The sequence below is a fragment of the Pleurodeles waltl genome, chromosome 11 (assembly GCF_031143425.1).
Source record: "Pleurodeles waltl isolate 20211129_DDA chromosome 11, aPleWal1.hap1.20221129, whole genome shotgun sequence".
Classification (NCBI taxonomy): domain Eukaryota; kingdom Metazoa; phylum Chordata; class Amphibia; order Caudata; family Salamandridae; genus Pleurodeles; species Pleurodeles waltl.
In genome coordinates this window covers 32,640,570-32,664,885 of record NC_090450.1, presented here as the reverse complement: position 1 = coordinate 32,664,885, position 24,316 = coordinate 32,640,570, and the positions used below count along the sequence as shown (strand labels likewise).

The 24,316-nt window shown below is 45.5% G+C and overlaps 1 protein-coding gene across 1 annotated transcript in view; it reads left to right on the top strand.

Annotated features, from left to right (window-relative positions):
* The first annotated feature begins 14,731 nt into the window (after nt 1-14,731).
* Nucleotides 14,732-24,316, top strand: part of LOC138265307 (cytochrome P450 2J4-like) — a 213,237-nt gene continuing 203,652 nt past the window's right edge. Inside the window, exons 1-3 of the mRNA XM_069212915.1 lie at nt 14,732-14,829; nt 15,691-15,804; nt 17,594-17,756. Coding sequence (XP_069069016.1) covers nt 14,761-14,829; nt 15,691-15,804; nt 17,594-17,756 — 346 coding nt within the window. The 5' untranslated portion in view covers nt 14,732-14,760. The remainder of the gene's footprint in view (nt 14,830-15,690; nt 15,805-17,593; nt 17,757-24,316) is intronic.

Sequence of the window (24,316 nt, the reverse complement as noted above, 5' to 3'; positions counted from 1 at the left end):
GCCTACCTGTAGATTTTGGCCTCTAGCTCAGCCGGCAGCTAGGGAAACCTACCAAACCTGTGCCTTTTTGAAAACTAGAGACCTAGGGAAATCCAAGATGGGGTGACTTGTGGGGCTCTCACCAGGTTCTGTTACCCAGAATCCTTTGCAAACCTTAAAATTTGGCTAAAAAAAAAATGTTTCCTCAGATTTCGGTGACAGAAAGTTCTGGAATCTGAGAGGAGCCACACATTCCCTTCCACCCAGCGTTCCCCCAATTCTCCCGATAAAAATTATACCTTACTTGTGTGGGTGCGCCTAGTGCCTGCGACAGGAAATGCCCTAAAACACAACGTGGACACATCACATTTTTCTACAGAAAACAGAGGTGTTTTTTGCAAAGTGCCTACCTGTAGATTTTGTCCTCTAACTCAGCCGGCACCTAGGAAAAGCTACCAAACCTGTGCATTTTTTAAACTAGAGACCTAGGGGAATCCAAGAGGGTGACTTGTGGGGCTTTCACCAGTTTCTGTTACCCAGAATCCTTTGCAAACCTCAAAATGTGGCTAAGAAAACACATTTTCCTCACAATTCGGTGACAGAAAGTTCTGGAATCTGAGAGGAGCCACACATTTCCTTCCACCCAGCGTTCCCCCAAGTCTCCTGATAAAAATGATACCTTACTTGTGTGGGTGGGCCTAGTGCCTGCGACAGGAAATGCCCCAAAACACAACGTGGACACATTACATTTTTCTACCGAAACCAGGGGTGTTTTTTGCAAAGTGCCTACCTGTAGATTTTGGCCTCTAGCTCAGCCGGCACCTAGGGAAACCTACCAAACCTGTGCATTTTTGAAAACTAGAGACCTAGGGAAATCCAAGATGGGGTGTCTTGTGGGGCTCTCACCAGATTCTTTTACTCAGAATCCTTTGCAAACCTTAACTTCTGATGGATACAACTACCTGTGGATTCCTCACCTGATGAATACTCCCATGGCGCCAGCATTTGACGGAAATCTTCTTACTAGTCTCTGCACGTCGACGAGGACGTCACTCTAGCCCACGCGACGCCGTCTGACGTCATACAGGCAATAAGAAGTCCTCGCCGACGTGCCGATGACAGTTCCCTTTTTTCCGTGCATTCGAAACGGTTATCTTCGAGGGAGTTACTGTTACCTTCGTGGTTACAGTGTATTGTCTGCTGCGTAGTCTTCTCTGCGGTAACAATGTCTCAGAGGAAGTCGGGTTTCAAGCCCTGTCGAGAGTGTGGGGGCAAGATGTCAGTTACAGATCCTCACTCCGACTGTCTATGGTGTTTGAGCTCCGACCACGACGTCTCGACTTGCGATTCATGTCAACACATGAATCCGAAGGCCCTCAAAGAGCGCGAGGCCAAGTTATTTATGGCAAAGTCAAAGAAGAAGGAGAAACATCATAAGAAGTCTTCTTCGCCAAGGTCTCACCGGCGTCATCGAGACTCCCGGCGCCGTAGAGACTCACGACGTCACTCCAGCAAGGAGTCTCGTTCGAGGTCACCTTCGGCTCGGCGTCGGAGGACTTGGGAGGTCAGCCCCACGGTCACGCCGCATCCATCGACGCCGTTGCCCTCTCCGGCGTCACCGACTTCACCTGGTCAGGCGTCAGTGATTGAGGTGGTGCAGCCTCTTGTGTTTTCTCCGGCGTCGCAGACGTCGAGGCCGGCGTCGGGGTCGCCCTCGATCCAGGCACCCCAGTATCCGGCTTTTCCCACTCCTGGAGCCGATAGTACCGCGTTTCTTAATGCGATGTATACCATCTTTCAGCAGATGGCTCCAGGAGCTGCTCCGGCTGGTCCTTCGGGGCCCTTGGCCTTTTCGTTGGGTGATCCTGCGCCTCTTCGGCCGGCACCCTTTATGCCCTTTCTCCCTTTTGGGAATGTGGGCTCGGCGCCGGTGCCGGCGTCGGTGGCCGCTCCGGTGGCTTCGGATGTTTCGGCCCCGGAGGTTGCCCCTCCGTCGAAGTCAGGATTTTGGCCTGTGACTCCGGTTGGTCCATCGGCTCCAAGACCTCGTCCTCCGGCTCCTGCCTCGGCGCCGAAGCTGCCTGTGGCGCCGGACGCGGCGTCAGATGCTTCTGGAGATCGGCGCCGTTCTTCGACGTCGGCGGAGGCCATGTCGACTCCGCGTATCGAGGAGAGACTTCATTCGAGGAGGCGTGCTCTCCGTCTTTTAGAAGAGCAAGAGTACCAGCGAGTCCTAGAGGAGGGAGAGATTGAGGACTCTGGAGACGGACTGCATGGTCTGGATACAGCCAGTGGGCTGGACACTTCCCCTGAGTGGGACCTTTCATCTCCAGGGGAATATACGGGGGAGGCTGCTTCCTTTCATGCTGTGGTGAGGAAGGCAGCGAGCTTTTTGGACCTGCCTTTGCCGGTGGCAGAGGCAAAGCAGAATTTGCTGACAGAGGTATTGCATCCGGCCTCTGCTGCAGCTGAGCCTCTCTTGCCATTTAATGAGGCTTTGCTGGATCCGGTGTTGGAGGTGTGGAAGAAGCCGGTGTCTTCCTCGGCCGTTCATAGGGCTGTGGCCAGGAGGTATCGAGCTGCACCATCTGACCCTGGCTTTCTCTCTAGACACCCTACGCCGGAGAGCTTGGTGGTGCAAGCCTCCTGTTCCTCAAAGTCAGCGCCTGGTTCCTTCCCGACGGTGCCTGGAGACAGAGACTCCAAGAAACTGGATGCGCAGTCCAAGAAAATATTTTCGTCATGCAGTTTGGCGTTGAAGGCCACCAACGCCACGTGCATTCTGGGGAGGTACATCCATGCGCTGATGGATGATATTTCGTCTTCATTCACGGAGCTTCCCCAGGGTCTTTTGGATGTGGTCTCGGACGCCCAGGCTGCCGCGACCCAGATTATCCAGTCTGGGCTGGACACGACCGACTCGGTGGCCAGGGCGATGGGCACGGCTGTGGTGGCAAGAAGACAGGCCTGGCTCCGAAACTCAGGGTTCTCTGCGGATGTGCAGTCGACCCTGCTGGACCTCCCGTTTGATGGGGACAGACTGTTTGGAGCCAAGGCAGATTCAGCCTTGGAACGATTTAAGGAGTGCAGAGCCACAGCCAAATCGTTAGGACTGCAAGCTCCTTCTTCCTCTGCCTCTTCTAGAATTTTCAGGAGGTTTCGGGGATTTGGGCGTGGCTCTTATTCCTCTTCCTTTCGGGGGAGGTTCCAGCAACCCGCCTCTTCCCTCCCCTATAGGTCATTTAGAGGGAGGGGGAGGGGTGGGGTCCGTACCAGAGGAGCCTCTCAACAGCACTCTGCCTCTTCCTCGTCCTCTGGAGGGGTGCAGCAGGGGAAGCAGCCTTAGGCTTCCACCGTTTCCCACTCACTCCTCTCCTGTAGGGGGCAGATTACAGCGTTTTCTCCACAAGTGGAAGTCTATCACAACGGACACTTGGGTTCTCGGCATTGTGGGAAAAGGCTACGCCCTTCCCTTTCGGGAGTTCCCGCACCTCATCCCGCCCCGCCCATCTTATTGTTCAGAAGAACACCTCCTGTTGCTAGAACAGGAGGTTCAAGTCCTCCTTTCAAAGGGCGCGGTAGAGTTGGTCCCAGAGCAGGAAAAGGGTCGAGGTTGTTACTCAAGATACTTCCTGATTCCCAAAAAGGATGGTCAGTTGAGACCAATCCTGGATCTGAGGATCTTGAATTGGTTCCTCAAACAGGAAAAGTTCAAGATGCTGACCCTAGCACAGGTGCTTTTGGCGTTGAACAAGGAAGATTGGATGGTGTCTGTCGACTTGCAGGATGCTTACTTTCATATCCCGATACTCAAGTCGCACAGGAAGTATCTCCGGTTTGTGGTAGGGTCGCAGCACTATCAGTTTGCGGTCCTCCCGTTTGGTCTTACTTCAGCACCTCGAGTCTTCACAAAGGTGATGTCAGTGGTTGCGGCGGAGCTCAGAAGGAAGGGGATAGCAGTATTCCCTTACTTGGACGACTGGTTGATCAAAGCCAAGTCCCCGGAGCTTGTGTCGCATCATCTGCAGTCAACAACCCAGTTGTTGTTCGACCTGGGCTTTTCGGTGAACGTGCCCAAATCTCACCTGGAGCCCTCTCAGCGCCTCCTGTTCATAGGGGCAGTACTGGATACAACATTGAGTCGAGCCTTTCCTCCGCCTCAGCGGATTCAAGATATTCAGGAATTGGTTCCAATGTTTCGAAATGGAGCGGTAGTTCCAGTCCTCAAGGTCCTTCGTCTGCTCGGTCGGTTCGCCTCCTGCATTCTGTTGGTCACGCATGCTCGCTGGCACATGAGGGCTCTTCAGTGGTGCCTCCGAAGGCAGTGGTCTCAACACAAGGGAGATTTAGAAGGTACTGTCAAGATCTCCAGAGATGCTGCTGTGGAATTGAAGTGGTGGATTGCGGGCAACAATCTTTCACAGGGGAAGCCGTTCGCGCAGTCGCCACCAGTGGCCACGGTAATAACGGATGCCTCCACCCTAGGATGGGGAGCTCATCTGGGGGATCTGGAGATCAAAGGGCTTTGGTCTCCAGAGGAACAGGTGTTTCATATCAATCTGTTGGAGTTACGGGCTGTACGTTTGGCTCTCAAGGCCTTCCTCCCATCCCTTCGTGGTCAGTCGGTACAGGTCCTGACGGACAATACTACCACGATGTGGTACATAAACAAACAGGGAGGAGTAGGGTCGTACCTTCTCTGCAGAGAAGCTCTTCGGCTATGGTCCTGGGCAAAGGACCATCAGATTTGCTTGGTGGCAAATCATCTGGCCGGGGTCTTGAATGTACGTGCGGACAGTCTCAGTCGCCAATTCTCGGCAGACCACGAGTGGCGTCTCCATCCAGATCAAGTCTGTTTAATCTTCCAGATGTGGGGGTTTCCTCGGATAGATCTGTTTGCCACTCGGGAGAACGCGCATTGCCCGTTATTCTGCAGCCTCCAGTATCCGATGCAGGGAGCGTTGGGGGACGCGTTTCAGATAACCTGGTGCGACCAGTTGCTTTACGCGTTTCCCCCCATACCCTTGATTCCTCGAGTGTTGAGGAAAATTCGCCAAGACCGGGCCCAAGTCATCTTAATAGCTCCGGATTGGCCAAGGAGGGTATGGTACTCCGACCTTCTCCAACTCTCACTGTGCCCTCCGCTCCGTCTCCCTCTCAGGGCAGACCTCCTCTCGCAGTCGCAGGGGCAGGTTTTACACCCCAACCTCCAGAGTCTGCACCTACATGCTTGGAGATTGAACGGGGCAACCTGAGTTCCTTCTCTCTCCCACCTGATGTAGTGGATGTTATCTTAGCGGCCAGGCGACACTCCACTAAATCTATCTACGCTAATAGGTGGTCTAATTTTGTTATGTGGTGTGGAGAGAGACAGATTGATCCCTTACATGCTCATCTGTCACATGTTTTGTCTTTTGCACTGTCTCTAGCGCAGAAAGGTTGTGCAGTAGCTACCATTAAGGGTTATTTGTCGGCCTTGTCAGCCTTCATTTGTCTTCCAGACCAACCATCGTTATTTAAATCCCCTATTGTTCTCAGATTCTTGAAAGGTCTTCTGAATCAATATCCTCCAAAACCATTCGTTATGCCTCAATGGGATTTGTCCTTGGTCCTGACTTTCCTTATGGGGTCCCCTTTTGAGCCTATGCATTCTTGCCCCTTAAGGTATTTGGTTATTAAAACAGTATTCCTGGTAGCTATAACATCTGCAAGGAGAGTGAGTGAGTTGCAGGCCTTATCGGTTAAACCCCCTTATATAACGTTTTATGGGGATAAGGTGGTGTTGAGGACCAAGGCTGCTTTCCTTCCGAAGGTTGTTTCACCCTTCCATTTGGCTCAGACAATCACTTTGTCCACGTTTTATCCTCCGCCTCATCCTTCAAAGGAGGAAGAAAGACTACATCGCCTGGACCCAAAAAGGGCGTTGAGCTTCTATATCGACAGAATGAAGGATATCAGGCTGGAGGATCAGCTGTTTGTCGGATACGTGGGCAAGAGGAGAGGAAAGGCAGTCCACAAGAGAACACTCTCCAGGTGGGTTGTTCTTTGCATTAAAATCTGTTACTCTTTGGCAAAGAAGGATCCGCCTGAGGGCATTAGAGCTCACTCCACCAGAGCTAAGTCGGCCTCTTCGGCCTTGGCCAGGGGTGTTCCTGTGGTTGACATCTGCAAGGCCGCAACTTGGTCGTCCCTTCACACTTTTGTGAAACATTACTGTTTGGACTCTGAGGTCAGAAGGGACGGTCATTTTGCACGGTCAGTGCTGCAGGATTTCTTGGTTTGACCATTTAGGCACCCACCGCCGGGCGTGGTACTGCTTTGGGACTCTATTCATCAGGTGAGGAATCCACAGGTAGTTGTATCCATCAGAAGAACGAGTTACTTACCTTCGGTAACGACTTTTCTGGTGGATACATTAGCTACCTGTGGATTCCTCACGGTCCCACCCGCCTCCCCGTTGCCTTTTTGGTCTCTCCAAGCAATCCTTGAGTGTGCTCCTTTTGGTCTTCAAAGTTGCAATACATTTTGCATGTATGATATTTGTATATATGTGTATATTTATATATAAATCTATATATATATTGGGTATATACATGATTCGTATGTATAAATATATTTATTTGTTTAAAAAAAAAAAAAAAAAGAAAAAGGTTATATTAAATCTACAGCTATTTTATTGCAATGTTGTGTGATTTACAATATTAAGAGATGTTGCTTTGCTCTTTCATTGCATTGGGTTATTATTATTATTCTCATGCACGTAAAAAATGTTGGTACTGTCATCGGCACGTCGGCGAGGACTTCTTATTGCCTGTATGACGTCAGACGGCGTCGCGTGGGCTAGAGTGACGTCCTCGTCGACGTGCAGAGACTAGTAAGAAGATTTCCGTCAAATGCTGGCGCCATGGGAGTATTCATCAGGTGAGGAATCCACAGGTAGCTAATGTATCCACCAGAAAAGTCGTTACCGAAGGTAAGTAACTCGTTCATTTGGCTAATAAAACACTTTTTCCTCACATTTCGGTGACAGAAAGTTCTGGAATCTGAGAGGAGCCACACATTTCCTTCCACCCAGCGTTCCCCCAAGTCTCCTGATAAAAATGATACCTTACTTGTGTGGGTGGGCCTAGTGCCTGCGACAGGAAATGCCCCAAAACACAACGTGGACACATTACATTTTTCTACCGAAACCAGGGGTGTTTTTTGCAAAGAGCCTACCTGTAGATTTTAGCCTATAGCTCAACCGGCACCTAGGGAAACCTACCAAACCTGTGCATTTTTGAAAACTAGAGACCTAGGGTAATCCAAGATAGGTTGTCTTGTGGGGCTCTCACCAGGTTCTGTTACCCAGAATCCTTTGCAAACCTCAAAATTGAGCTAAAAAAGCACCTTTTCCTCACATTTCGGTGACAGAAAGTTCTGGAATCTGAGAGGAGCAACAAATTTCCTTCCACCCAGCGTTCCCCCAAGTCTCCCGACAAAAATGATACCTCAATTTTGTGGGTAGGCCTAGCGCCCGCGATAGGAAATGCCCCAAAACACAACGTGGACACATCACATTTTTCGGCAGAAAACAGAGGTGTTTTTTGCTAAGTGCCTACCTGTAGATTTTAGCCTATAGCTCAGCCGGCACATGGGGAAACCTACCAAACCTGTGCATTTTTGAAAACTAGAGACCTAGGGCAATCCAAGGTGGGGTGACTTGTAGGGCTCTCTCCAGGTTCTGTTACCCAGAATCCTTTGCAAACCTCAAAATTTAGCTAAAAAAAAACTTGTTCCTCACATTTCGGTGACAGAAAGTTCTGGAATCTGAGAAGAGCCACAAATTTCCTTCCCCCCAGCATCCCCCCTATTCTACCGCTAAAAATGATACCTCACTTGTGTGGGTAGGCCTAGCGCCTGCGACAGAAAATGCCCCAAAACACAACGTGGACACATCACATTTTTCTACAGAAAACAGAAGTGGTTTTTGCAAAGTGCCTACCTGTAGATTTTGGCCTCTAGCTCAGCCGGCAGCTAGGGAAACCTACCAAACCTGTGCATTTTTGAAAACTAGAGACCTAGGGAAATCCAAGATGGGGTGAGTTGTGGAGCTCTCACCAGGTTCTGTTACACAGAATCCTTTGCAAACCTCAAGATTTGGGTAAAAAACACGTTTTCCTCACATTTTGGTGACAGAAAGTTCTGGAATCTGAGAGGAGCCACAAATTTGCTTCCACCCAGAGTTCCGCCAAGTCTCCCAATAAAAATAATACCTCACTTGTATGGGTGGGCCAGGTGCCTGCAACAGTAAAAGGCCACAAACTTGTAGAGATTATGGGGATATCACAGCAAGTTGAAAAGCACGTATTCTTCTTTTATACATCTTTAGGCTGACTCTGCTTTGGGGACCCACACAAGTGAGGTGTCATTTTACTTGGGAGACTGAGGGGAATGCTGGGGAGTAGGAATTTTGTGCTGGAGCGGTGATCGCACAAAGAAAAGACAGGAAAATATGCTTTTTTAAGCAAATTTTGAGGGTTGCAGAGGAGTCTAGGTAAGAAAATGTTGGGGGATCCACGCAAGCCACACCTCCCTGGACTCCTTGAGGGGTCTAGTTTAAAAAATGTCTGGGTTTGGTAGGTTTCCCTAGATAAAGGCTGCACCTAGGACCGAAAACATAGGTGCCCCCTCTCTCCCAAAAACAGGTAGTTTTGTAATATATCATTTTGATGTGTCCACATACGTCTGTGATGTGCCAAACACTAAAATTGTGAAAAGAAATGCAAGCGCCACGCCACGCACACCACCATCACTTTTTTTTTGTTTATAAACAACAAAGAAACTAATAACTAATTATAAAATAAGTAGAAAACTACAAACACAAAAGCTCTAACTAAATACATGACAGTAATGCCAACCGTGAAATATATATATATATATATATAAAATAGGCAGTTTCGCTCACGGTATTTCCCAAAAGTTTTTCTTGGTGTGGTAACTTCTAAAACAGCCAGGCACCCACAGCCCAGGCTTTGAAGGGCAATCGGAACAGTACATCCATCTCTCCCTCCGGATTGCTCTCCGGGCACATACTCTACATTTCTTTGTGGGCAAGTCTTTTTTGGGAGTGGGAGGAATGTGATCTGGAAAGGGCCGATCTTTCAATCTAGCCACATCCTCCACCGCTTCTACTCTAGGAACTCTTGCCTGTTCCACCACAATAAGGCTCTCTATCACTAACTCCTGAAATTTAACAAATGTCATCCTTGACTCAGGTGAACAATCCTTGAACACAATAAAAGCATTAAAAGTTGCCAAATGAAATAAATGTAGGGCCAACTTGTTATACCACACGTAAGACTTACGAAGAGCAGTGTACGGTTCCAACCTCTGATCTACTCTATCAACACCATCCGTGTGCCTATTGTAGCACAAAATGCACGCAGGTTTGCGCACTTCCGCAACCTGACCCCAAACAGTCACAGGGGGAGTACTCTCATCATGGATGGTAGATAGATTGTACACATCCCTCCTGTCTGAAAATTTCATAGCTAGCATCTCATTATTCCGCAAGCCACTGCACTGTCCCCTCTCAAGTTTTTTACAGACAAGGTCCATTGGATAGCCTTTCCGGATAGAACGGATTGTTCCACAAGCAACAGTGTCCACTCTAAACAAATCCTTGAACAACTGCACTCCAGTGTAGAAATTATCTACGTACAAATGGTGACCTTTATTAAACAGTCGTCTACCAAGTTCCCACACAATTTTTTCGCTAACTCCAAAAGTGGCCGGACAACCAGGAGGGTCAATACTGGAATCCCTACCAGTGTAGACCTGGAAATTATACACATATCCTGTACTGCTTTCTGACAGCATATACAATTTAATCCCATACCGTGCTCTCTTACTAGGAATGTACTGCTTAAAAACTAAACGCCCCTTGAAAAGGACCAAAGACTTGTCCACACTTATCTCTGTGCCTGGAACATATACCTCTGAAAAACGATCTACAAAGTGGTCAAGGACAGGCCTACAATCCTTTCCTTTCCCCCTGTGTCTGTTTTCCCTCCCAAAACCCCCAAAAAGGGAAGGACTCACTTCTTTGTGGTCCTCTCCCACGATGCGCTGGAAAGAAAATGAGCAGGGGTGTGGGTGGGGGGCCCACAGGGGGAGCCCGTGGGCCGGGTGCAGGACGAGGTGATCTCGGCACCGGCACCTTGGACGAGATCACCTCGTCCAAGGCACAGAACGGGTTAAAGAGGAGTTGTGTGATACCCCATGCACCTCCAGACGGAGACCTCGGTCTCCATCCTCAGAACTGACTCCAGCTCTCATCCTGATGTGCCCCATTTTCCGGCTCCATCTGCTACATCACAACAACTTAGAGTTCAAAGAGACCATTGATAGAATCTCTGGTACCTGACCGGATCCCTCTGGATCGTCTATAGGCACTAAGGACCTGAGATGACTTCCAGTCAGTTCAGCACCTGTGTATTCCCTCTGATGCTTGATGTGCCACTTGACCCCTTCCCGAGGCCCAACTTGACTCCAGGCATGGCATGAACAAGTGTAACCACCGCACTCATATAGCGTATTGCTCAGATATGGTACATAGAATTCTGGAACATAGTAAATTCATAAGAAAATCATTCAAGGTCCATTCTCATGTTCCAGTAGTTCCTTTATTCGGATTGTTGATCCACAGTATGTTCACACAAGGCACAGCCAAGCCAGAGGCTCTGTATGGCACCATGTCCAATGCAACAACTTCGAGTGTCGACACTGATGCCTCCGGAGGGGAAGCAGTTTGTCCTTTTGGACTCTGAGATGAATCAACCAACGATGTTCCACCCACTTCTGCTGCTCCCCCTCTCTGACCTGGAGATGCCCCTCAACAATATTACAGCCCTGACCGTGATGATGACAGTGAAAGCCAACTATATGATGAGGAGAACTTATTTTGTGAACTTCATGATGCCAGTAGGATAGACACATCTCCCAACACTGGCTCCACTCACCCACCCAGATGCCTCCTTTGTCACATCCATTAGGAGGGCAGTGGAGGTTTTGGACCTTGTATCATTAACCACTGAGATCAAGACCAACTTCCTCATAGACGCCCTTCATCCAGGAAAGGTGCCAATAGACTCTCCTTCTGTTCAATGAGGTCCTCAATGGCACCTCACAGCTAGGAACTTGCCCACCACATCCCTAGTTAAGACACAGATTGCAAGGCAGTATAGACCTCTGCAGTGAGATCCAGCCTTCCTCTTGCAACACCCTATGCCAGAGAACCTGATACTACAGGCCTCAACAAGCATGCTCAACCCTAATGTGTTCCCAACTACCTCACCATGCAGAGGCAAAACACATGAAGGTATTCGTAAAACAAATGTTCTCCATAGACAGCCTTGCCCTCAGATCAGTGAAGATCAGCTGCCTCATAAGAAGAGAATTGCAAATGCTATGGGACAGGGTGGCGGACATCTGCCTAATAGATTCCAGCACATACCAGAGCCACCTGCACGTGCCTCATTCAGGATGACCAGGACACAGTGAAATATTCTATCTGCTTGGGCCTGGGCACTACAGACTGTCTGGTTGAGGTAGTCAGGACCAGTGTGGTGCTTGGGCACCATGCTTGGATCTGCACAATAGGATTTTTGAGCGTCTTCCAACAGTCCCTTGTGAACATGCCATTAGATGGCATGCGTCTTTTGGGAGACAAGGGGGGCTGAGTCCCGGAGTTTTTAAGAAAAACGCAAAGCAACAGCTCGCGCCCTTGGCTTGACCCTGCTTACAGGACAATTTCCTCAACAATTGTGTCCCTTTTGAGGCTTTGGAAGGGGATTCCAGCAACATCAGCATCAGAGCTTGCTTCCACAGCAACAAGCCTCTGAAGCCTTTCGAGGCAGAAGATAGGGTTCTGGCCATCGGCACCAGGCCCCCAGGAGCAAAGAACTACTCAAACCTCCCTTCCCCCCTCCTGCAGCCTCCGCAAAAGCATTTTAATTGGCCAGCAGCTACATATTATCGCCCAGTGGGGGGTATGCCCCCTGAATATCAAACCAACAATAATCAGCTGGGCAGAATATTGATGCCAAAATATATTAAAAAAACATAAACAGGTAAGTAATTCTAGATTTTCTATAACTAACTCCACATATATGTACCTCTGCAGTGCAAAAATATTCAAGGTACATAGATGCGGAGTTGAGAATAGTACATTTATATTTCCCTATAAGGACTTCCTTCTGTTAGTTTGTCCCTTGATACTCTGTCCTCAATATTCTTATATCACAATATTGTTGGTGTTGATATTCAGTAGTACAATCTGGTGGTAGGTCATACCAACTTTTACCTCCATCTGTGGAGGAGCATCATATCGGACCAGTGGGTGCTCCAAATTGTTAAGAATGATTACTCCCTCCACTTTCTGTCTGGTTATCCCAATATGCCTCCGTCACTGCGACTCCTCTTGGATCATATCGGACCTGTGGGTGCTCCAAATTGTTAACAATGATTACTCCCTTCACTTTCTGTCCAGTCCTCCCAACATGCCTCTGTCACTGCGACTCCTCCTGGTGGACCACTTGGCCATACTTTGAGGAGACAGTCAGGCTCTCTTGGCCAAGGGAGCCATAGAGAGAGTGCCAGCATCAGAAATCAGTGCTGTTACTTTTTGGTGACATAGAAGAACAGAGGCCTCCACCCTATTCTTTATCTTCACCCACTGAACTTTTTCCTGTGGAACAACAAGTTCAAAATGCTCACACTTATCCACGTTTTGTCTAAACAGGATCTAGGACACTGAATGGTGGCACTGGATCTGCAGACACATATTTCTACAAAAGCTACCTTCCTTTCGAAGGTCAACACAGCATTCCACATAGGACAGCCTATCACTCTACCAATTTTACTCAACCCTCCCCATCCAACCAAAGAGGAAAAGACTCTCCATCCCCTTGATCCCAAGAGCGACTTCAGCTTCTGCATTGACCGCACCAGGCAACATTAGGTGAATAATCAACTTTTTGATGGTTTCTCCAGATTAAAAGAGGGGAATCGATACAGAAAAGAACCATCTCCAGATGGATTGTCTTGTACATCAAAATGTGGTATAGGTCAGCTAAAGGGATTCTCCAGAAGGCTTATGCTCACTTTTCAACAGAGCAAAGGCTGTTACCACTTTGTTGGTGCACGGTGGGCCAGTTCTGGACATTTGCCAAGCTGCTAGATGGGAATCTTCACACACGTTTATGAATCACTACTTCATTGATAGCGAAGCCAGATGGGAGGGGAATTGCCCTGTCAGTCCTGCAGGATTTTCTGGTTTGACCCATTCCACAGTCCACCACCTGAGGAGGCACTTCGTTGGTACCTATTCCCAAAATGTGGATTCTGTGATTACGAGTATCCATCAGATGAAAACATTACTTACTTTTGATAAGGCTCTTTCTGGTGGATATGTTCTCTGATTGCAAACTTCTCCCCGACCCACCCTCCTAGCATTCTGTGGAATGGTTTCATCTACTCTATAGTAATAAGATTCCAATCTAGACATCTGCACACTGGCGCAGTCTAATTTTAAGGGGTCCAATGGCACAGACAGAGAACATAACCAAACTGACACCAGTAGCAGAGGTAGTGGCTATGTAGGGTCCCCAACGTCATATCCGGGGTTGGACAGACACAACACAGAGCGATACTACATGACACCACCTAATGACAGGCGAGGGAAATGCTGAAAAAACTCTTCCGGTCCAGCCCTGCACCTGGGGATTTTCGCATGGTGAGGAATCTGTGGTTAGGTAGGGTACTCACCAGAAAGAATGTTACCAATGGTAGTTAACTTTTCTGCCTGGAACCTGCTCATCTAATTACATTGATTCCACCTTCTTATTTACAGCTTAAAGGGTCTCCAAAACCTTGCCATTGTCACTGTGCTCTGGGCCCAGCTTTCAGTTCCAGAAACTTTTATGAACCTTTCAATTTTTCATTAGGTTTTGTTGAGAGCATGATGCTGATGTGGCAGGTTTTATAGCTACTTTTAGCGCCAGGATGCCCAGGGGCATAGCTTCGTCAGTAAAATTGGGGAGGTGTGAGCTATAGATTTCCGACAATCACGCTAGGACACTGTGTTAAAACATATATGAGAAGCAGAGGGGTATTAAGAGGCAGTGGAAAGAGGGGAATGTAATTGTTAAGGGTACTTAAAACGGATTTTTTTCAACTAATCAAAATTTTTAAGGCTTTCAATACATAGATAAAAGAGTGTGTGTTTTTGTCAATGTGGGCATGTAAAAATCCCAGGTGAAATCTGACAGACACTTCACTTTACACGACTGAAAGCCATTGTACCCAACTATTTACTGCGAGTAAATCTTTTAGTTGGAGGGGGCGACACCCCACAAAGCTCCCCCTGGAGCTGATGCCCTGAAGACGCCTTGGCAAATGTGCGATTTATAAATGCTGCGCATAAACCATAGATCGCCCACATTTTTCGAGGGTGTGTGAATGTCAACCACGTCCGTATGTGCAAGTCCTGCAATGTGAGCTGTCTGAACGCGTGGCAGTGGCGTAACGAAACTAGAGAGGGGGGTGTTGAGGGGGGGGGGTCTGCACAGAACATGCAGGGGGACACATTCCGGACTCAGGCCAGGTGCTGTGCTGAGGAGGGGGCCTGGAGGTGACCCAACGCCCCCTCTCCCCCTTAACGTCCCCCTCCCCCGGCACCGCTGGGGCTGCAGGGCCGTTTGTTACGCCTGTGACACGTGGGATAGAGAGGACTGGCGTATGCCTCACAATTTGGGAGTCACGAAGCTATGCAATGTAGGGGTCCAGGGACGCGGTCATATGAAAACGGTACCTATCTGTGGAACGGTAGAAAGTCAGGGGAGGGAGGACAGAGCGAAGTGGCTGAAGGGCAGTTGGACAGATTATTTCTGGCACTAGATGTTTCAGGGCGCTGCCAAACGTTTAATGCCCCGAGGCACGGGCTGGAACGGGCAGAAGTTTGGTTTTCTGGGCGAGGCTTTGGCAATGAAAAGTAGTCGGTACATTTTCAAAGTAAACTTTTTATCAAGTAAGTGCGCAATTTTGTTTTGTATAAGGAGTGAGAGACTGAACGGCGAGGCACAGAAGAAGCGGAAGCTAAAGGGGAGCTGTGGGTGATAGAGAGATGGGGTGCATGAACTGGTGAGGAGTAAAAAGGAGGGTGAAGTGCAGAGCACGGGAAAGAGGGTGCAGGCTGTTGACAGGGGTTCTAAAAGAGAGACGAGAAAGTGAAGAAGAGGACTTTCTTGGACGAGGAAGTTTAGTGACACGTAGAAAGAGCGCAATATAAACGGGGGCACTAAAGAAAGAGGGTTGAAAGGCCCGGTTGGCGCGAGATAGGAAGCAGAGCCCAGGAAAGGAGCGGAAGTGATTGGGTAAAGAAGACCGGAGACAAAGGGGTGGATTAGCACGAAGAGGGTAAAGTAAGAAGGGAGGTGAACTAGAGAATAGAGAAAGATAAATGAGCTTCCAAGTTTAAAGGGCTAACGAACAAGTACAGAGGCAAAAAGCAAGAGGTGGAGGGTTGGTACCCTAGAGACAGAAACTGAGAAGGGGAGAGTGGGTACCATAGAGGAAAAAATCAAGCCAGTGAGCCCAGCTTAGGGGAGCACAATGCTGACCCTCTGCGAGGTACTTGTCACTCTGCTAGTGACTCTTTTGCTTGTCCAGTATCTCAGATTCCGATGGCTAGGCAGACATCTCCCCCCTGGACCTACCCCGCTTCCCATCATCGGCAACCTGTGGACCCTGGGGTTCAAAATGGATCACGAGATCTTCATACAGGTACGGTACCCTATGTTCATAAGTGGTAAGAATGTCAGGGGTAACACCGTGATATTCTGGGTGTAGGCTGCCTTGGAACTCATAGTATGAGGATGTTGACTAACCTTGGAGGGACTTACTGTTATAAATAGGATTGATTATAGCTCAGTTGCTCCCGGCCTTGCTGCCTGCACACTAATGCAGCCTGACAAAGAGAAGAGAGTGATTTGCCCAGGATGGGCTACTTTACAGGGTCAAACGGTGATGACCAACTGGCGAATTATGTCATCAGGGGCGGCTCCTTCAAAATGTCGAAGGAGAGTCGCACCACTGGCTGAGCCAGCAGCTTAAAAATAAACCAATATTTTCATGTTTTATTTTTCAGGTGCTGGGTCAGCAAACATGTCCAGGGAGGGGTGGGGATGGGACATGCGAGGGGGAGGAGAGAGAGTGGAGTCAGGCAGCACCACGTGTCGTCATTTGCAAAACGCAGGGATGCACGTATTAACAACAATACGGCACACCCCTGTGTTTCTACCTGCGCTGGTGCTAAATTTGCTGCGAGCGCCATCGTAGCCACCCTGGCGCCATGGTGCAAGGATGGCTGTGCTGCGGGGGAGATTGCTTTTGTGCAGGAAGGGACACCTGCCGGTACAAAAACAATCTTTAGTGGCATTTTGCTCTTTCTATGTGTGCTGCAGAATAGAAAGCAAAAAATGAGGAGAAATTAAAAATGTTTTCCTCGTTGCGCCTTGCTGACGCCACCCTTGGGGTTAGATTTTGGCGCTGACTCAGGTTTGCGAAAACTCGTAAATCTGGGGCAGCACGCCCAGAGCAACACACATTGCAAGCCCCTTCCACGCAAAGTGCTGCGTGTGAAGGGGTCATATATGCAAGGTGGCGTTAAGCCACAAAAAGTTGCTTAATGCCACCTTGTAAATATGCACAGTGCATAGTACCACCGTAGTGTCACTAAAAGTTGTATAGCATGAGAGTAGCACTAGGATTGCATGGGGAGCTTGTGCTGGTGTCCCAGGGACTGCTGGGATACCAACACCATCACATGAAGAGGATTGAGGCGGGTGGTGGCAGTGGCAGCAGGTACATTAAAAAAAAAAAAAAACGTACCCCTCCTCCAACCCCTGCCCCTCCCCTTGAGATCTGTGGAGGGGCATGGGGTGTCATAACAGATCTCAAAACCCCAGCAGATGTCATCAAACAAAGAATCAGCCTGGAATGCTTATTTTGGTTGGTGTTGCTGACTAGGACTGGGTAAACAGAACTGCCTTTCAGTCTCTTCACCAGATGGAACCGTTAATACTCAAAAGATTAGGGACAAAGATTGGTCAGTAAGAATAGGGGGGGTGAGCTTCATATTTTACCACAATCAGGCTGGCATTTAATGTTAAAATACATTGAATGACAAGCAGGGCTCTTGAGAGGGGCTAACAGGGCCTTGGAAAGGGAGACGAATGTGGTGTGGTATTGGTGATAATTGAGAGAAAAACCATTATTTTGTAAAATCACCAACATTTTTGAAAACTTTCACACCAGAGAGGGGGAAAGTGTGTTCATTTTTGTCTGTTTATGTAAAAATTCCTTGTGAAATCTGACAGACACCTCACAATACCTGACTGAAAGCACCAATCCCAAACTATGTTTCTGAAAATACATTTGTTGGGGGGTGTAACACCCCAGACACCCCCGCCCCCTGAAGCTACCCCCCTGCACAAGCTTGGTAGGTAGGAGCATTAGCAGAGGGTCTGCCCTAGATATGGTAACTTTCAGTACTTTTATGCTTGACCGACAGATGGCAAAGACCCACGGCAACATGTACACCATGTGGCTGGGACAGGAGCCAGTGGTTGTGCTGAACGGATATCATGCTGTGAGGGACGCTCTGATTGGCCACTCCGAGGAGGTGTCTGGGCGCCCTACAACACCGCTCTTTGAGGAACTTTCAGATGGCAAAGGTAAGCAGGTCTTTCTGTTTAGTAAAAGGCTTCCACGAGCCGGGCTAGATTTCTGCTCTTTCCTATTAGACACAGTGCTGTCTCGTTAAAGGCCTAATAACTTTTCAACATGTGTTTAGTTCTACCTTCTCACAACCTCTGTCTTTGTCATATTCACTAATTATCGTACGTTTTAGAACAAAGAAGACCTGGATTTCGAGTAATGAAGATCACTAATTGAAAAAAACATGTGCATATGTGGTTATCCTGAAAAATACTGGTTGGTATAACATCTGTAAATGCAACATTATGGATCGTTTTGTAAAAACAATTTTCAGAAAATTTTGAATATTTGTTTAAAACTCACTAAACTAAACTGTTTCAGTAGAAAAAGTAACCAAAAGACAGTAAGTACAGGTCAGGCAATATTGATATTTTTCAACTGCAGATTGGCCAGTAGGGTGAAAGCCTACTCATAGCATCTACGCCTGGCTTCTAGCGCAAAGTTGATTCCCTGCTGCCACCCCAACCCTTTCTCCTTCTGAGTTTAATACACTTAGTAACATAAACATTTTTAATAGTAATATCTGCTATTTTTTAAAGCAGTGGTGATGGTTTTAATGATTGTAATGGCGGTGATAATGGCAGTGGTGAAAATGGTAACTCTACCATGAGTATCATTGAGTAGGGAAACAAACATTGGTTAATCAGCAACAAGATGCCCGAAAAGTACAACTTGTGCTTTACAAAGTGTTATGGGCCTCATTTAGTAGGAATTGGTGCAGCGCGGTGCCGCAAGAAGTATTGATGGTGATAATCGTGGTAGGGTAGTGAGGTAAGGTTGTTGATAATGGTAGTGAAATCCCTTTGGTTCATGTTATAAAAAGAGTAAACGTCTGCATTGATTGCACTTTCCTCACCAGTGGCAGATGTCAGAAAAGTAAAGGTTTCAGTGCATTTGTCTGCATGCTCCTTGCGGAAAGGACAGTTCATGCGTTCCAACCTCAGTTATTCCAGATCTCTCTTGCACTATGACAGAAGAGCCCTCATAAGTAACTCACCCTTGCTCCATGATAGCTAGTTACCATGTGTGGCATAACCCTTGATTGTTATGAATTCATTTTAATTTAGTATTCTTATAGCATAAATTAATAAAAGCATAGAGATAAGTAAGGGCTGTATGTAATTGTTCTACAAAAGAACTGTTCATAGTTGTGATAATGAAAGAAGAGTTCTAATAATTAAAAAGTTATTAAGTGCTTATACAACATGAATCATTTAACATGCAGGCCTCTTTTATAGAGACTATTTAAAATGACTTTAAAATGTATTTTGGATAACATTGCAACAAATGCCTGGTCTACTACGCAAGATGTGACAGGTAGGATAAGTCGGCTCCCTAAGTGTTGACCTTTCCTTCTGCCACACGTGACTGTGAGAATCCTTTCAGGTAGTAGAAGTCTGTGTTTGATGATACAGGACATGTCAAGAGCGTGCATCCAGATAAGTTCAGTAACACTTACAGGGTCTAGTGTTTGGGTCACTCCCTGTCCTCGGCCTCCTCACCATGAGGCTCACTTTGTAGTGCACTTTTTTTGCAAAAACTATAACATAGTGTGACAAAAGGAAGGCCTTAAAATTCCCAAAGCAATACGGACATTGCCTGATGTTATTAAACCAAAAGCTTAAACAAGCCCCAACGTCAGTTCGATTTAATGCCAGAGCGCCTGGGTGGCTCCGAGTTAGCACTTCGCTACAATTGGACTGCGTATCCAGCGGGTCATGGATTGTGGAGGGGTGAAGGAGCGAGAAGGTAGGGGTGTTATAAATAAGTTCACCACACAAGTCCAGATTTACATAGGTTTTATTCTTATAAAGAAGCAGTCAGGTAGAGCGTGTACAGCGTCCATCAAATTACACAGCGTCTTTCTCAACCATCCTCCGTAGAGGTTCCAAGTTCTCTCCTCGCACCTTTCTTCCATCACCACTGCACACACATTCCACATTCAACTCATACACTATCTTCTTAACAGAACACCCCCCTCTCTTTTTAATAACATCAACAAGAGAGGTAGAGAAATAAAAACATATATAAATGACAATTATAACCATACTTATTTGTACAAAGTCACCTACATCATATCCAAGAATGTAAGTATTGCTAATGCTGCTATTTTACATATAAATATATATTTTAGAGCTCCTCTTACATTATAAAGGAAAATTTTCAGATATATAATTCTTCAACCATTCCGGTGGTCTTTTGTAACTTTTGGATTCTTTGACTCCCCTCCCCCTTCCTTAGAAGGATTGGACTCTTGTGATTCTTTGTCATTAACTTCCCTGTATGTCACTGTACCACTACATTGAGATTCAGTGTTTTCTGCAACATTTTCTTTCAGTATTGTTCCCATCAAATACGCCATGCATTACAAGATCCTTATCACGAACGGCTCACTTGTGGAAGGAGGAACAGAACATTATGTTATTCTCTTTTAAATTCCACTCTTTTCCATCATTTAATCTGACAGCATTATTCATTACCTCTCCTACCTCCATAGGTTCATAGAACGTATACTTACTTTCTTCTTTGGGTACTTTACTAGGTTTATTTACTCTCTCCAACTGTCCTACTGCAATTTGACATTTTCTTGTAGCATGTTTATTATACCAGTTTTTTCCTTTAGATTGCACAGATTCTAACCTCTCCCTCACAGATCCCTCTGTCATATGTACAATACTAGATTTGAATAGATAACTCAGTGTCTACTTTGTCCTGGGATTTCTCCCTCTCACTAAAACAAAAGGGGAATACTCTGTTCCTTCACACTCAGTAATTCTGTATGCTCAAACCATTTTTTTCTATCTGAATCTATCATCCATCTTGATTTTGGACAGCCCACTGAATAGAGTTCTTCATTATGCGGTTGAAGCAATCAACCATGACATTACTGGTGGGACTGTACAACACAGTAGTTCTGTGTCTAATACCAAGCCTCTCAAAATATTCTTTGGCTCCATTGGTTATAAATTGTACTCCCTTATCACTTAGTAAATTCCTGGTATACCTACCCGCTGAAATACCTGTCTCTAAGAAAAACAAAAACTTATTACTGTCCACTTTCTCCACAACCTTAAGAATGGGCCATCTTGAAAACATATCTATGAGTACGTACTCCTGATTCCTACCTACTGGTCCCATGATATTTATTGCCACACTCTCCAAGGTGAATCTGGTACCCTACTAATCCCATTGGGTGGTTTTATAGTTACTAAGGATTTGTCAACTGTTTTACAAACTTCACACTCACAAACATTTTTCTCTATCTCCGTGTCCTTTCCGGGTCACCAAAACAATGCTGTAATAACTTGCTTGGTTCTGACAATTCCAAAATGTGCCTCATGACATAATACCATTATAGCCTTCATCAAAAATTTGGGAGCAATTACTCTTTCACCTCTTCACACACTCCTGCGCACTTAGTTAATTTTGAACTTCCCTAAAAGGTTTTATTAAACTTCCTAATTCAACCTTATTTTCCCATCCCTTAATAGGATGTTCTTTTACTTTGACCAACTCCTTATCTTTAGAGTACTCTGCTTCCCAAGCATCCCTTTGTTATACAAGTGCTACCTTGGTCGTGTACATATGCAACTTTCTCTGAATTCCACATCTAATGTTCACACATTCCCAACTGTTTTCGCATTCTAGATAAGAAAACCACAATAATTTTTTTTCTTCCTGGAATATAATTGTAGTCTTGTAGTCTAATGGCTAATCTTGCTTCCCTATCTGACATATTTATGGCTCCTTCCATCATGCACCTTAATGTAAAGTTTTTTTCCCCACACAAATGCTCTAAAATGATTGGCTGCCCAAACATAAGCTAAAGTTTATTTTTCTATTACAGAATACTTTTCTTCACTCTACTTGAGTTAGGACAACTCTCAACCCCTTGTTACTTGCATCTGTGGTAATTACACTGTGCTCATCTGTGTCAAAACGTTTCAAGGAAGCAAAATTTGCAATACAATCTTTCACATTACAAGCATCTACTTCTCAATCAGGTGACCACTCAAACGTGTTTTTGCTTTTTAACAACGGTCTCATGTTGAACATTCTTGTAGCAAAATTTGGAATATATATGGAACAGAATTCAGCAAACACCCTTAAAATATGACCTTGTGTTTGCCTGACAGAGTTGGTGCTATCTGCATGGTGTTGATACAAGTGTTTTGGGGTTTAATGCCAACACTGCAAATTACATGTCCCAAATATGTGACAGTGCTCTCAGAAAATGTACACTTTCATTATTCTATGATTAAATCATGTGAACCCAAATTCATAATACTTCCTCTAGAGTTTTATCATATTTTCTGTTTTTCTCATACACAAGTATGTTGTCCAGAAAAAAAATGGTACCTTTAACTTCTCCAAATAATTGGTGCATTAATTATTGGAAAACGGAAACCGCAAACACCAATCTAAATGACATCCTTCTAAATTGATAACACCTTTGGAGTGTGATGAATGCAGTATAGATTTTGCTGTCACTCGACAAAGGTATCCAGTGATACACTGCAAATAAATCAATTTTCAAGAACCACTTGACTCCTATCAACAATGACAGCATCACATTTATCTTTGGAAGTGGGAACTGGTCTACAACAATGTTGTTATTCACATGGCATCAATGAATGCATAATCTCATTTTACCACTACTTTTAAGTGCCACTACTAATGGTGAAACCCATTCAGAAGCTTCTACTGGTTCAATTATTTCAGCAGACACCAACTTGTCTAATTCTGATGTTACTATTTCTCTTAAAGAAATTGGTATGTTTCTAACTTCATGAATTTTTGGTATGGCACCAACTTGGAGTCTAATTTTTTGTTCAAAACCTCTCAGCTTACCAATTTATTTTTTGAAGACTGAAGGAAATTGCTTTAACATCTCATCACCCAACTTCACACCTTCATCCATAGCTAATACCTATTGCTTAGAATTTGGATCAAGTATAATATGTAACTCTTTTTGGTCCTTCCAACCACGTATAGATGGGCCTTTCTGAGATACATACAACTTTCTCTATGTACATTGATTCTTAAATTCAGCGACATCCTATCATATTGATTGTTTTCTTCCCCATAGCCCTCTGGTTCAATATTATGAGGAAATAATTTAGAAACAACTTTGTCCAGAAAATATTTATTCCATACGCTTCATTTATAATGGTATAAGGTGATCCTGAATCTGCATAATTTTTAAAACTAACTCCTCAATCTTCATCCAACACTCAGTTTTGTTTTGCACTACCAAACATCGGTCTTTAGCATTCATAACCATTTTTATTCTTAAATCAGATCAACATTCTAAGCTTTTTTCTTCACCGCTGCTCATGTCACTATTAGATTCATTATTCTCCCACACACACATAACACATTTCATCCTCTTCCTGCATACTTTTACATAATGTCCCATTGCTCCACATGTTCCACATTTCACCTTTCTGTTTAGTAAATGCCAAATGTTCAGCACTTCCACACCAATGGCATTTGGCATATCTTTATATACTTTTCTTGGCATTAGTTCCTGCACACTTATGCTTCACATTTGCCTTTATCTTATCAGCTGTCTCTATTGGTTCATTCAACTCTGTTCTTAACGTATTAACACATCTGCTAGATGTCTCTGCTTTACGCACAATTGCAAACACATTTTCCAACCATGCAGATCCATTCATTCATAATTGTTCTTGAATTGCTGGATTTGAGGCATGCATTACCAGTTGATCCAAAATCAAATCCTTCAACAATCCACCAAATGTACAAACTATTCCTAGCTTACGTAGTTTGCTACATAATCATCAATAAACTTAAATTTATGTTGTTACCTCTGAAAAAAGGTAAACCTTTTTATGCCAATGCAAACCTTTGGGGGTAAAATGCTTATCCAAATTAGCTAATTCAATAGTGAGAGCATTCCTATCCCCATCACCAATTACTGTTTTGTTCATCTGGGTATATATGTCTGTAGCCCTTGCGTGCCTAACCAATGTAGAAGTATTTGTGTCCTATGTTCTGGAGACATTTTCTTGTCTGAATCCACAGTTTCTATGTAATTCAGAAAGTACTCTTTTCATTGGATCCACCTCATAACTGGTTGAGATCCTGCAGGCCAAAAAGCTTGTGGAGGGTACAATGAAAATGTATGTTGGCTCATGTTGACAGGCAATAATTGACATAAAATAAAAAAATATTTTATGTGGAACTGTTCAGCGTACTCATACTTCCAATGAACCACTGTCCATTCTTCACCACAAAAAGTTTACAAATAATATATTTATTGCCTTTCTTTTTTTGCACTTTTGTCTCCTCATAATATGTGTAAATTGTCCTCTGTGCATTGGTCAGCTTTCCTGTATGTTGAAAGGCACTGCAATTCACTTATAAAACACACTGAATTTAAGATCAACTGAATCAACTAATTAACTAAATATGAACGTGAATACGCTGTGTTTAAGCGTACATCTTCATGTAAGATGGCTGCCAGATGACCTCAACACGCTGTGGTTCTGCA